Raw genomic sequence first — 14,000 nt, 5'->3', positions numbered from 1 at the left:
ACTTTTGCTTTGCCCCTCCCCCGGCGATTACGTTTCATCCCGCGCTAACAAAATGACATCAGATCATGTGCGTCGTGCCTACAAAGTGATGATCCGATTCACAATACGACTTCATCCACGCTGTACAGCGGATCCATCCATTCCCCAAACATCTTCTTGCCCGTAGCACCCGCACCCATAGCCGGCTTGCCCTTGACCGCGCCGCCCTTTTTGCCCTTGGCACCTCCATTCGGTTTCTGCTCAGCTAGACGCACAAAGCCCTCGACCAGACCACGAGCGGCAGCGAGCTCGGTTTGCAGAGTGAGCAAAGGTTCCAGTGCGGTCTTGAGTCGTGCGATGAGAGAGTGAGCGGGAGGATGCGAGATGAGAAGAGGTAGATGGGCATCGAGCAGCAGTTGCGTGTGTAGTACGAGCTGTGGAACGGGAAGGTGATCAGCGATCGTGCCGCTTCCGATAGCCTACTCTGGCCCTGACTTACCCCCTCGATAGGATACCTGCTCGACTGGCTCTTGACATCGTCTGCCTCCCATCCGACGACCCCTTTACCCTTGACGTCCTTGCCGACCTCTTCCAACCAGTCCACCATCAGCCTCAAGACGGTCTGTACCACTTCGACCTGATTCAAGCCTCGCTTGAGGGCTTGCTTGTGCATGGCTGGCGAGACGGGGATGGCCAGGTACAGTTTGAGGAAGTCTTCTAGCGCCGGCGGTGTCGTAAGGCCGGTCGCACCGACAGAGGTAGACGAGATGTGGTACTGTGCGACGTGTGAGAGAAGCGCTACGAGCGACTTGGATGGCACCGTAGGAAGCTTGTCGAGTCCGAGGACGATGTTATCCTGTCCAAAGCGTTTTGAGTTTTAGTAAAAGCGTCCCAACAGCCAACCCATCAGCAATCTACTGCTCACCCAATCGCCGACCACCAGCAGTCCATCTTGCACGAGCCCACCTTGCCCCCACATCCCGTCATTCGCCCATCCGTTCTCGAGCAAAACCGTGATCACGTTGGCGAGGTACGGCCCTTTCGCGCCCGTAGTGATCCATTTCGGTTCAGAGTCTGCGCTCGACCCTGCCTCTTCTCCCTCCTTGGGCTTTTCCTTCCGATCCGCTCGGCTTGCGGGAAGAGCTCCCTCCATAACGGCCTTGACGATATCGCCCGCCAGGACACCTCGACTACGCATTCGCTTAGGATCGGCTCGTTTCCTGGTGAAAGGGTGTTCCTCGGTATCGTGCCAAGTGCGCCATACCTTGAACGCGGACTCCGCGTCCCCGTTTGACGCAGAGAACAACTGCGATCGGAGAGAAGTCAAGAAGGCCTGGTCCCGGCTGGTTGTCGATTGCAAAGCTTTATGGGAACCGGTCGCGTCCTGGATCTTGGGTGCCGCTGCCGAGGTGTTTTCCAGGTAGCGGGTAGTTAATGTCGCAGAATCGAGCAATTGCGCGATGCCGACACCATCCACCGGAACGGTCATGTCGACTGTGTGGATCATCCATCGCTCGGCACCCGATTCGTTCGTAGTCGTGCTGATTATGGCAACCAGATTGTTCGCGAGCGGTACGAGCTCTTTGACGCTCAAGTTCTTGGTGCTGATTTCCCGGTGGGCGAGTACGGCGGGATATGTCGGTTGAAACACGACGATCGACGGGGTGGAAGTGGCAAAGGCAAAGACGGGTCCGGCCGTGTCTGGTAGCGAAGCGATGGTAGGGGACGTTGAAGATACGGATTCGTTGAAAGTGAAGGTCTTGCCGGGTCGTATCATCGAGTCAGCCTTTAGACTGATAGCGTTCGGAATCATTCGGCCCTTCGAGGCTGTTGAGAAATGATGAGCAATTATATCAGAATGTCAGGAACGCTTCATACTCAAAGACATAGCTAGACGTACTCAAAAGATGTACGACGAACGTCTTGTCGTCCATGAAAGCGTTAATAACCTTTTCCCCTTCGGCCAGAGTCTTTGCAGGTAAGGTCTTGGTCGCCCGTCTTGCGTCCTCGCCCGTGCACGTCTCGTCATCCGCACCCTTGACACCCGTAAAGGTTACACTTCCGTCATCGAATAACAGTGCATAGACAAAGATCTCGGTCTGAGGTAGCCGAGGGAGGAAAAAGACACGTAGGAGGTGAGAAGATTTTGGAGGAACAATAGGGATTGGGGTAGTCTTGAGCTGGGAGGAGATGACGGTGAGACCAGTTGACGATGCAGCGAGCATGCTATGTGTCTCCGGTATCCGGACGAGCAAGTCCACTCGATGGTCCAACTGAGTAGCCGGAGTGCCGTTTCAGTTGATACAGTCGGAGATGCCGTCGAATTCGACAGGCTCACCTTCAAGGTCGACTGCTCAAACACCTCTTCGCCCTTCCAGATCCAGACCACCTTGCCTTCGTCGGCATGGGAAATGTTCTCTCCCTTGCCGACTCCGACCGCCGTATATCTCTGCCTCTGCTTTCCTTTACGGACGACCGAACTAGCTTCTCCCGTGCTTGAGACGGCAGGATGGTAGCTGATGGGAGTGGTTTGGAAAACGGTAGATGGCGGTACCGTGAAGGACGTTATGGCCTGATGGCTTGTGACCTGAACTCGCAAAAAGTTCCATGTTCAGCTTCAGTCCAATTTGAAGCTCATTCGAGTGACCCTCACATCGTAGATCCAGACTGCACCACCTTGTACAGCAGCTACTGCTTGAGTCTCGTCGCTTCCGTATACCCTTCCGAGCTTGATGTGGCTGCTCGACGAGGAGCTCGATGCCGAGGGAAAAGCCGCCAAGGCTGTTGGGGTTCCGATATCGGTCATGAAGATGTATCAACTGATCTTCTATATCAAAATTCGATTCAGGCGAACTTCTGGTCTCAAAGAAGCAGATCGATCGACTTGCTTGACCCAAATGATAGATGATCGCTCATCTGTTCACCTTCTTGTCGACCAAAATCACGATTCCCCGCGCAACCAAAATCACGTGACGTCGCGATGTGCGGTGTTTCATCTTCATGTTGCAGCATGCATGTTGGCTACCGTCAGCTACGGGAAACGAATGCCAGGGAAACGAATTGATAGCAGATCGCACCACGTTTGAGAGATAGCCCTCGATTAAGATAGATCAACAAATACCACTACATGCGGCTTGCTGGATCCAAGCCGTTTCGCAGACCCGGATCGAACCAACCTTCTTGCGCCGGATCGCTCACAACTTGTCTGTCACTGCATACCTCTCTACAAGGAAGATACGCATCCACGCTGATACCTTCGATATACAAGACTCTCATATTCACATGAAATGGCCACTTAGATCGTCCCATAGCGCAGACGGACTTGCGACCTCTCAGGACTTGTGGATGGCCGCAACGAGCTCGCCTGCGTTATTTTCCGCTTGAGATACTCTGGGCTTTCGATGAGGAGGACTAGCATTTTTGTCTCGTTGCTGCTGGTGGTATCGCAATGGAGGGATGAAGATGGAAGTCGATGGGCGGCGATAATGGATGTACCCTTCGATCCATGAGCTAGGGGGAAATATGAACCCCGCCGATATCCTTCGACTTGGATAAGGAGAGATCTACCTCCCCTCGCCTTCATGTCCCGTTCTTCACGAGCGGGTCGCGACCTTCATGTAGTATGATATCTTGACAACAAAACGAAGCGGATATGTGTATGGATTTTCCATCGCCGCCCTGATGCCCGGGAACGAATCGCGGATGACACCTGACGACGACGCAGAACGTACCATAAAGGAAGACCTAGGAACAGGCATTCGACAATATGCTTGTTCGAATTGAGATAGGCCGTGACTCCAACCTCACCTCATTGGGAATATCAACAGTGTCAGCGCATGCCTTTCGCGTGGCACAGCTGGATGACAATCCTGAGAGACCTTCCGTGGCGCTCATCTTTTACGCATACTTATGTCCCAGATTTCGAGTTTACAGAAACCCCCGCCCGTCTAGGTTGGGGCGAAAATGGATCAAACCAGGAATGGGGGAATGACATCGGATCAAGGGACCGCATCGAATGGGCCCTTCGATTTTACGGATGGGTTCGAAAATTACTCGTTAACATCATATCTACGATCGTTTACAGTGACGATAGGGTAAAAAATGAAAAACATGGTGTGTATCCATGATTTTGGACTGGATGGAGCGACCAGGATGTCGCCAGAAGACTAACTAACCGCCCGCATAGATTCCGCATCGACATGGCGAATAGTCATTCGACGTATATCGACGTTTGATAGCGCAAACAAGCATCTTGTGAATGTCATCGATATGCAACATAGCCGTCGTATCGTACGAGGCAGCCGTACAAGTTTCGAGCGATTCTGAACAGCAAGACAGCAAGTTGCGACCTAGATCGACTGCGTGTGCTTGCTCAAGGAACGCACATCGACGACTTTGACCTTGGCCTCTAACGATTTTAGCGTTTTTTTTTTGCAAGTCTGATCGAAGCATGTGTCTAACAGGTAGAAGCGTATCTCGTGGATCACGATTATCTGCTTTTTTCCCGTGGGTTTTGATTGCCGGGGTTGGAGTCGTCCTCCATCTGGCTCTCTGAAACACGATCAGCAGCAGCAGAAGAAGCCCCGACGCTGATCCCGGAAAGTCGCCGGCCGCCCAGTTCCGAAGCGTCCGACGCGCGCGCGCCGTATAACCGGTGGATGGATGATCATGATCACGTGACATGTCCTGATACGCTTCGTCCGAACAAATCCGACGGTTGTGAACCAATGAGATGGATGGTAATCGACTCGTTGCTCGTTGGGTGCGCGTTGGGAGTGGGTCGCTCGTGTTCGGTCCAAGCTCGACCAAACAACCTTCGTCCTCTTTTCACTCACTCACACACACTCACTCACCACCACCTGTTGATATATACGACCTTTGTCTTGCTACACACAACACCTCCTCGTGCTTTGCCTCGCATCGTCTCGTGTCTATCGCAAGGTCGTTCGACAAGTCACCTCACGTCAGAACACACACACTACATACCTCACCCAACACCACCTACGTGACTTGCCTCTCTTCCCCCCTCCTCCCACTCACCACTACCAAACACTAGAGCACTCTTCATCCTCACCATGTTGACCTCTCGTTTCGGTAACGCCTCCCGGTTGGCCACCTCGGCCCTCCGAATGAACGCCTCGAGGTCGATGGCCTCGATCGCCGACCAAAAGGTCGAGATGGCGCCCCTCGAGACCGGAAAGGGACACTACATCAACTACAAGCGGATCGAGGACAACCTCAAGATCGTCCGACAGCGGTGAGTCCGAGAATAGTGTTCCGTCGTTGATCTGTCCAGGAAGACCGTGAGCTGATTCCATCTCTCTCTATTTGTGTCTCTTCTTCCCCCCCTTTGTCCCCTATTCTCTCGCGAGCAGATTGAACAACGCCCCGATGACCCTCGCCGAAAAGATCGTCTATGGTCACTTGGACGACGCTCACAACGCCGAGATCGCCCGAGGACAGTCTTACCTCAAGTTGAGGCCTGACCGAGTCGCCTGTCAGGATGCTACCGCCCAGGTCAGTCTCCCCTTGCTTCTCGACAAGGGGAATAGGGGTAAAACCCAAAAAGTCCGCTCGCTGACATGAAACGTCATCTACGTTGTGCTCGCAGATGGCCCTGTTGCAATTCATGTCCGCTGGACTCCCTACCACCGCCGTCCCGACCACCGTGCACTGTGATCACTTGATCCAGGCTCAGGTCGGAGGTGTTCCCGATTTGAAGCGGGCTATCGACATCAACAAGGAGGTCTACGACTTTTTGGCCACTTCCTGTGCCAAGGTGAGCGGCCAGGTGCTACTCTCGTTGGTATCGAGAGGCTCGTGGCTGATTGCAGGATCGACTTGCTTTTGCCCCTACACGAACTATAGTACGGAATCGGTTTCTGGAAGCCAGGTTCGGGAATTATCCACCAGATCATCCTCGAAAACTACGCCGTCCCCGGTCTCATGATGATTGGTACCGACTCGCACACCCCGAACGCGGGAGGTTTAGGCATGGTCGCCTGTGGTGTCGGTGGTGCCGATGCCGTCGACGTCATGGCCGGTCTGCCTTGGGAGTTGAAGTGCCCCAAGGTCATCGGAGTGCACCTCGATGGAAAGATGGGCGGATGGACGACCCCCAAGGGTAAGTCGAGAGCCTTTCAGGGCGTCTCTTTTGAATCTGAACGAGTGAGACTGACAAACATCTCTCGACCCGCTCCCTCACAGACGTCATCCTCAACGTCGCCGGAACCCTGACCGTCAAGGGAGGTACCGGTGCCATCATCGAATACTACGGACCCGGTGTCGAGTCGCTCTCGTGTACCGGTATGGCCACCATCTGTAACATGGGTGCCGAGATCGGAGCTACCACCTCGGTCTTCCCTTACAACCACCGAATGGGCGCCTACCTCGACGCTACCAACCGATCTCACGTCGCCAAGTACGCCAACGAGTTCAAGCACAACTTGCAGGCCGACAAGGGTGCCGAATACGACCAGGTCATCAACGTCGTGAGTAGCCGCGAGTATGAATTGAGAAGACCGATGGAACATTGGAATTAATTCCACCTATATCGGTAATAGAACCTCTCCGAGCTCGAGCCCCACATCAACGGTCCCTTCACCCCGGATCTCGCCACCCCCATCTCCAAGTTCGCCCAGGCCGTCAAGGACAACGACTGGCCCGCCGAGCTCAAGGTCGGTCTTATCGGATCCTGCACCAACTCGTCTTACGAGGACATGTCCCGATCGGCTGCCATCGCTGCCGAGGCCCAGGCCCACGGTTTGAGCACCAAGGCCAAGTTCACCATCACCCCCGGTTCCGAGCAGGTCAGGGCCACCATTGCCCGTGACGGATTCGTCAAGACCTTCGAAGACGTCGGCGGAGTCGTCCTCGCCAACGCCTGTGGACCCTGTATCGGACAGTGGGACAGGCAGGACATCAAGAAAGGTGACAAGAACTCGATCATCACCTCGTACAACCGAAACTTTACCGGACGTAACGACGCCAACCCGGCCACCCACGCCTTTGTCGCCTCGCCCGACCTCGTCACTGCCATGTCGTTTGCCGGTTCGTTGACCTTCAACCCCTTGACCGACTCGCTCAAGGGTGCCGACGGCAAGGAGTTCAAGTTCTCCGACCCCGCCGGTTTCGAGCTCCCCGCCAAGGGTTACGATGCCGGTGAGAACACTTACCAGGCTCCTCCCGAGGACAGGTCGTCCGTCCAGGTCGCCGTCGACCCCAAGTCGGACCGTCTCCAGCTCTTGAAGCCCTTCCAGGCTTGGAACGGAAAGGACATCGTCGACGCTCCCGTCCTCATCAAGGTCGTCGGCAAGTGTACTACCGACCACATCTCGGCCGGTGGACCTTGGTTGCGATTCCGAGGACACTTGGAGAACATCTCCCAGAACATGTTGATCGGTGGTTTGTCCGACGAGGGCCACGTCAACAAGGTCATCAACCAGACCACTGGAGAGTACGGTGCCGTTCCCGAGGTCGGAGCCGCTTACCGTGAGGCCGGTCAGCCTTGGGTCATCGTCGGTGACCACAACTACGGTGAGGGTTCTTCTCGAGAGCACGCCGCCCTCGAGCCCCGATTCCTCGGAGGAGCCGCCGTCATCGTCAAGTCGTTTGCTCGAATCCACGAGACCAACTTGTGAGTTTCCCGTTCCCCAGCTTTGGTGCGCAGGATTTGACACTGAAGTCCGACTTTCCGCACCCTTTTCAGGAAGAAGCAGGGTATGCTCCCCTTGTGGTTCAAGAACGAGGCCGACTACGACAAGATCAAGGGTACCGACAAGATCTCGATCCTCGGATTGAAGGAGTTTGCTCCCGGCAAGGACTTGAGCCTCGAGGTCACCCACAAGGACGGATCCAAGGACACCATCCCCGTCACCCACACCTTCAACGAGGGACAGATCGGTTGGTTCCGAGCTGGATCAGGTGAGTTGTTTGATGACGCATTTTCGATGCTAGTGCCAGTGCTGACCTTCGCCTTTGCCATTTTTCACAGCCCTCAACTTGATGGCCAAGGCTGCCAACTAGGCTTGTTCCATAAAATAAAATCGAGCCTTTGACAACAATTCGACTTGACGACTTTTCGCTTTTGATTTCACGATGTAATCCTCATATATTTCTCGGTTAGGAGCTGGGAGAATGCTTTCCAGTATACCTATGTATTATCACGGACAAACAAGTTTTGGGGTCGTGGTCGTCCACAGATTGGGAGCTAGAGATCCTGCATGATCAGCAGGCCGGACCAGTTTTGCAAGATATGGATGCGGTTTGTCGTCGACGACCGATTTGGATCCGACAGCTTCAGAGTACGAACATGAAACGCGCGGACGATTTGGCTTAAACCCGGCTGGTCATGGACGAGCGTGACCCTGCTCTGCCTGAACGATGAAACTGGCAGATAAAGCATATCGTGCTGCAGCAGTAGCAAGTGAATACAAACTTCACGCCCTCCTTCAACCGGTATCTAGATGTGCCTTAAAGCATATCTGTGTGAGATCTCACTCAAGCTCTCTCTCCTCTCCGTGCATCCAAATTGTACTTTTCAAGAGCACTTACTCGCCTGGCCTCGTTTCCTGTTACTGGTCTCCTCACACGAAAACACAAAACCTCGGTAAAATTGCCGGCCTCAGTTGAAACCGATCCTCTACCCACTCATGTGCAATATACAATCATGTTGTCGTTCGTCAATCGCCGACCCTCGCTAGTTGCTGGTCGCATGACATCATCTGGCCACCTCCGCTCTCTTCGGATCAACCCCCTTCGCATATTGTATCGCAGCAACGTATAACATCTCAGACCATATCATGCCGGATCGCCGCATCTCGGCTCCATACGGTCGCACACTATATTCCACGTCATTACTGCTTATACGATTCGGTACAATCACAAGGACTCGGAGACAATCATCAGTTCTGTGAGGTATCATATCACCTAACCTTACCCTTCTCTTTGTTGTTGGTGAGGGATGTAACAGGGTCATAGAGTCCCCTAAGTTCGAGGCTTTGTTTCGACTATGGTTCCTTCATTGAGCCTTGGGGTCTTTTTCCGGTTGAAGGCCTACTTATGCTCGAACTTCCGTGAAATCTCTACTTGGTTCGATATAAATCACTTCCCTGTCATCAAATTCATAAACTTTCTCCCTCGGATATAAGCATGTAGGTGTTGTAACCTTGATCACCCTTGCCGGTCTTGATCAATGAGCTGACAATGAGCCTCCAACTAGCGTGTGGCGGGGCGGAATCTAACTTCTTCCAGCAGGCTCGAGGTCCGTCGATGGGCTTCTCGTATCAATCTGCACATGAAACCGAATACAAGTACGGCATGATCGTTGAGAATCTGCAACTAGGAGACCTCGAGACCCAGCATGGTCGTCGTTCTATACGAGGTGAGTTGTAGGACGGCGTATGGATTTTACGGAGCGAATCAACCGTGAGCTCTGAATTAGGGTCACATCTGATTTCGCAGCATCCGTAGTCACATGCTCCTTTATCGAGACTCCCTGCATGACATTAATCGCAGCGCGCGACAAATTTGGTCATGGCGCAAAGCAGATCGAATTTGTAATGCAGCTGTGAGCAGTGTAACGATAACAATATGGTAAAGAACGCCGCTATTGAGCGAATCGATCGGCTTGCGCTGTCGTTCGGAGTACCATCGTCGCCTTCATTTTTGTTCCCCTTTTGTTGTTCCCCTTTTGAATGGACGCACGCAACGATTCCGCCACGGAGGAGAAGAACGCATCACCATATGTCATTACATCCCCATCAAAAAAGAACAAAGCGACACGACTAGACCAGGTACAACGTTCCATCTGCACCTCGACCAGGGCGTCCCTCTATCAACCGTAGGCGAGATGTCGAAAAGCACGACTCTACGCTTAGGCGACCAAGGTGGAAGCAGTGGCGGCCTCGTACTTGAAGGTAGGGGGCAACTGCTGCTTCTTGATGTAGTATCGGGCGAGACGGTGGATCCTGGACTCGATCAGAATGAGACGGCTGTCAATGCAAGAATGAAAATGTGAGGATGCGGTTAGTGAGGTAGCACAGGGTGAGGTGAGAAAGGAGGTGTCATCGGACGTACAACTTGGAGTCCCTGTCGGTCCTGTTCCTCTCCAAGTGCTTCCTGACCGAGACGGCCTTCTTGATGAGGTGGTAAAGGTCCTCGGGGATAGTAGGAGCCAAACCTGGTGAACCCAAACGACACGTGCGGTGAGACTCTTGGACCGTCTATCACGCAACGAGTGAAGGAGTGTACCCACCGTTGGACTTCAAGATCCTCAAGATCTTGTTTCCGGTGATGAACCTGACCTGGGGGATTCCGTGCGAGTCCCTGAGGATGACTCCGATCTGGGAAGGACCGAGACCTCGTCGGGCGAGCTTGAAGATCTGGTCAGAGACCTCCTCGGGGGTGGCCTTGGACCACGAAGGCTGGGATCGTCGGTAAGGGAGAGCCGACGAGGCTGCCAGAAGAGTGTATCAGTACTGTGAGGATGCTACCTACCGAATTCCAGAACGAGGGCTACTTACAGATACCCTTTCCGGGAGCGTGCATTCTGATCAATCATAAAGGGTGCATGCGATATCCAACAAGAATGCAAGGGAAAAACAACGCAAACGCCAGCCCAAGGATGGTGATCAGCCAACCGGACCGTACGTCTCGTCCACCACCTGTTTGCTTCGCGAGGGAAGAAAAGGGGTTTTGTTTTGTTTGGTAGGGGGAAGGAGACAGGAGTGCGTAGGACAGGCGAGGTAGGAAAGGGTCAAGGGATCGAGAGAGGAAAGACGGAAGAGGCTGTTCGTTCGTTCGTTCGATTCGTGTTCTGCACAACCTTGATGGCTGTCAAGCACGGTGTTCGAGGGTTCGTCTTCTATTCATTGGTCTTCAGGAGGCGGTCAAGAAGCGAGCGGAGTGTCGTGGAAAAGCCAAGGCGTCCAGAGTTTCGTGTCTGATCGTCGAATGGCGGTGAATCGAACCCAGTCGAGAGCTGGCGTCATGACTGGTGCCTCCTCGACTCGAGGTTCCTCTTGATACGCAATGGATTTGATGACTTGAAAAATTGACCATGTCGCGGTAACTATCTCGATGGCTGTCCCGCGATTTTCCGGTCTAATAGTTATGCACCTTGCGATCGGCATTGTCCTCTTCCTCCTTCTCCTCCGCTCGCTTGATGTATCCCTGACGGCCATCGATTCCTGGCCCGGAATGATCGAGAGCGAAGACGCATGCCAGCTTCCACTTGGGGGGAGTTGTATGAATGCGTGGTCCATTAAGGACGTAGAACGAACAGCCTCGACCTCTCCACGTCTTTCGATCTCTCACCGATCCCAATTCCCTCTCCTCCCGACCTAGCCACCTTGATCGTCTGTCTCCCGCCCGCAAACACTAACAAGACCCCTTTCCTCTGGCCCTCGCGAGCGGCTTGAGCACCAAGATACCTACCGACCCATCTTGAATAGATTTCTTCTTGATCTTTTGGTTGAGGGTGGCCGGGGGTGAAGTGCTGGAGTAGTCCTTGGAGGGTGGAAGGAGGAAGTCCGAACGTCGATCCGATCTGATCTCGTCAACTGGAGGTCGATCTCGAGCGAGGAAAGGGCTGCTAGTGATCTGAGCCGAGACTCTCGGTCGACCGCGCGCGAAACCGATGTTCTACCTCGCGTAAGGGACAAAGTCGACGAGATCGTTGAAAGTGCCTCGACCCAAATCGAAGCGCAATCACCTTTCGCGCGCGTAGCTTGTGCGCTTGACAACCTTCTGCGCTTCTTTCCCTTTACTTCGTCGTGCGCGCGTGAGCTGGTCATGGATGGGGACTCTGGCTGGCTTGGAGGGATCGGACGCGTGCGGGAGTGGGTGGTGGTCGCTGCAACGGACCTCTGCCCAGGCGTCCTCGGCGAGCGAGCGAGGGGTCCTTGCGGTGTGATGACAATCGATCGACCTATTCAACAACTCACGACCAACTCTACCCACCTTGGTCCTCGCTCCTCGGATATCCTTTAGCAAGACCGCCCAGCAGTGAGTCTATACGTCCCTACCCTGCACCTCTGGCCCACGACTCTCGGTGCTGTGACAAGAGAAGGAGCAGACAAACTGACCGAACTCTTGTGATTGTCGACTCGTAGTGAAGCTCAACATCGCCAACCCCGCCACTGGCGCTCAAAAGCTCATCGACCTCGAGGATGACAGGAGGTCGTGAGTGTCGCATCAGCAGAACGGACGGGATGAGGCGAGCGGGACAGGGGAAAGATGAGGATGGACGAGGAGCGGATCGTTGCTGCGGTTTTCGGGAGAAGAGCCTACAGGAAAAAGAAGACAAGACGAACGACGTCGAGAAGTGATGGAGACCGCAGCCGCAGCAGCAGCAACAACGACTCCTCGTCCGACCTCTGGTCCCGCTCGCTCAACCACGCATCATCAAGAAGATGCTCTAAACTGACTGTTTTTTTCCCCTTTTCCACTTCTGCGTTTTCGCGCTCTCGCAGCCGAGTCTTCATGGAGAAGAGGATGGCCCAGGAAGTCCCGGCCGACTCTCTCGGTGACGAGTGGAAGGGATACGTCTTCAGGATCACTGGAGGAAACGACAAGCAGGGTGAGTCGCGAATATCGGCTCGACAAGATTGGCGACCTGGTCTGTCCGGAAAGCTAAACGTGACGATGCGCGCTTATGGTCGCTTCCGTTCATCTCCAGGTTTCCCCATGAAGCAGGGAGTCCTCCTCCCCCACCGAGTCCGACTCCTCCTTGCCGACGGTCACTCGTGTTACCGAGCCCGACGAGACGGCGAGCGAAAGAGGAAGTCGGTCCGAGGTTGCATCGTCAACTCCGACATTGCCGTCCTCTCCGTCGTCATCGTCAAGCAGGGAGACAACGAGATCCCCGGTTTGACCGACACCGTTTTGCCCAAGCGTCTCGGACCCAAGAGGGCCACCAAGATCAGGAGGTTCTTCAACTTGAGCAAGGACGACGACGTCAGGAAGTTCGTCATCAGGCGTGAGGTTACCGGCAAGGCCGAGGGTGCCAAGCCTTACACCAAGGCTCCCAAGATCCAGAGGCTCGTCACCCCCATGAGGTTGCAGAGGAGGAGGCACTTGAGGAGCTTGCAGAAGAGGAGGACCTTGGCTCAGAAGGAGACTATCTCGGAGTACCAGTGAGTAGACGACCGCTCGCAGCGAAGTCGTTGTCGAACCGTCGAGACTGACCGGCCGTTATCTCTGACCCCACTCTCAGCGCTTTGGTTCACAAGCGTGCCGCCGAGAAGAAGGAGCACAACGCTGCCGTCAAGGCCGCCCACAAGAAGTGAGTCTCGGCTCGCACTTGAAAGCACTGGTCTCGTTTCTAGCCCGTCTTGCTGACCACTGTTGCGATTATCGCCTGCCTCCGCAATAGGCACTAGACGCTTATTCCCCGCTTGGAATAACACAAAAAAGCTCTGGTTTCCTTCTCGTTTACGCCCCCTTCATCCCTCTGTTCGGATGATGTAGTCTTTGCCCGTCGCAGTGCTATACCAGACGATGTATTGTGCATGATGGGAGATTATGGAATTTGGATGGGGACTTCCAAAGTAGACATGCTTGCGATCGAGGTTTGAATCTCGGTGCAGAGTTCCCTCAAGGGACCAGTCAATTACAACTGATCGGAATTTCGTTGGCAACCTCTATGTGCCTGGTGCTCACTTGAGGTTGGGACGAGTTGCTGCGTTTCATGACATGTTGGACTCATGAGTGGACATCTCGGCGACTCTCTCGCTCACGGCCTAAACTAACTGATCGAGGCAGCCTAGAATAATCGCTTCTATTCACTAACAATGCTCGAGGCTATACCCGGATCACTTTGCACGGCTTCTCTGCTCCTGGCCCGAATTATGCTTCGACAGTATGTCATCATGGCAAGTGGAGAAGCAGGGATAGGAACGCGAATGGGCTTGTCGAGCAAGTCACGGGTTCGTCTCGCATGTCGACACCTGCTATAATTGTGCCAAGGTCGAGACCCCACATCGATCAAAGGGAGAACATCGATATTCGCACTACCTTCG

At 54.1% G+C, this 14,000-nt stretch overlaps 4 protein-coding genes across 4 annotated transcripts; 2 read left to right on the top strand and 2 right to left on the bottom strand.

The window, feature by feature from the left end:
• Nucleotides 1-33: 33 nt before the first annotated feature.
• On the bottom strand, nucleotides 34-2,855 carry HD553DRAFT_348586 (uncharacterized protein). Its single transcript, XM_046183395.1, has 6 exons — nucleotides 2,633-2,855; nucleotides 2,318-2,566; nucleotides 1,880-2,252; nucleotides 905-1,806; nucleotides 479-835; nucleotides 34-413 (listed from the first exon to the last, which is right to left on the bottom strand). The coding sequence occupies exons 1-6, from the start codon at nucleotides 2,783-2,785 to the stop codon at nucleotides 99-101; spliced, it is 2,349 nt and encodes a 782-aa protein (XP_046038454.1). The 5' UTR covers nucleotides 2,786-2,855; the 3' UTR covers nucleotides 34-98.
• A 1,924-nt stretch (nucleotides 2,856-4,779) lies between these two features.
• On the top strand, nucleotides 4,780-8,254 carry HD553DRAFT_281849 (putative aconitase). Its single transcript, XM_046178140.1, has 8 exons — nucleotides 4,780-5,236; nucleotides 5,355-5,496; nucleotides 5,591-5,758; nucleotides 5,848-6,103; nucleotides 6,187-6,470; nucleotides 6,543-7,615; nucleotides 7,688-7,902; nucleotides 7,973-8,254. Exons 1-8 carry the CDS (start codon nucleotides 5,055-5,057, stop codon nucleotides 8,002-8,004), a joined length of 2,352 nt encoding a protein of 783 aa, XP_046038453.1. The 5' UTR covers nucleotides 4,780-5,054; the 3' UTR covers nucleotides 8,005-8,254.
• A 1,442-nt stretch (nucleotides 8,255-9,696) lies between these two features.
• On the bottom strand, nucleotides 9,697-11,624 carry HD553DRAFT_307215 (ribosomal protein S13). The gene is made up of 5 exons (XM_046179396.1): nucleotides 11,416-11,624; nucleotides 10,503-10,528; nucleotides 10,235-10,435; nucleotides 10,057-10,159; nucleotides 9,697-9,971 (listed from the first exon to the last, which is right to left on the bottom strand). The coding sequence occupies exons 1-5, from the start codon at nucleotides 11,421-11,423 to the stop codon at nucleotides 9,854-9,856; spliced, it is 456 nt and encodes a 151-aa protein (XP_046038452.1). The 5' UTR covers nucleotides 11,424-11,624; the 3' UTR covers nucleotides 9,697-9,853.
• Nucleotides 11,625-12,462: 838 nt separating this feature from the next.
• Nucleotides 12,463-13,268, top strand: HD553DRAFT_340158 (40S ribosomal protein S6; the record flags this gene model as incomplete). Its single annotated transcript, XM_046182510.1, has 3 exons — nucleotides 12,463-12,559; nucleotides 12,659-13,115; nucleotides 13,196-13,268. The coding sequence occupies 3 exons, from the start codon at nucleotides 12,463-12,465 to the stop codon at nucleotides 13,266-13,268; spliced, it is 627 nt and encodes a 208-aa protein (XP_046038451.1).
• Nucleotides 13,269-14,000: the final 732 nt, after the last annotated feature.

The sequence above is a fragment of the Filobasidium floriforme genome (genome assembly GCF_021052385.1).
Source record: "Filobasidium floriforme strain CBS 6241 chromosome Unknown HD553scaffold_5, whole genome shotgun sequence".
Lineage (NCBI taxonomy): Eukaryota > Fungi > Basidiomycota > Tremellomycetes > Filobasidiales > Filobasidiaceae > Filobasidium > Filobasidium floriforme.
This window is presented reverse-complemented; position numbering and strand designations above follow the sequence as displayed.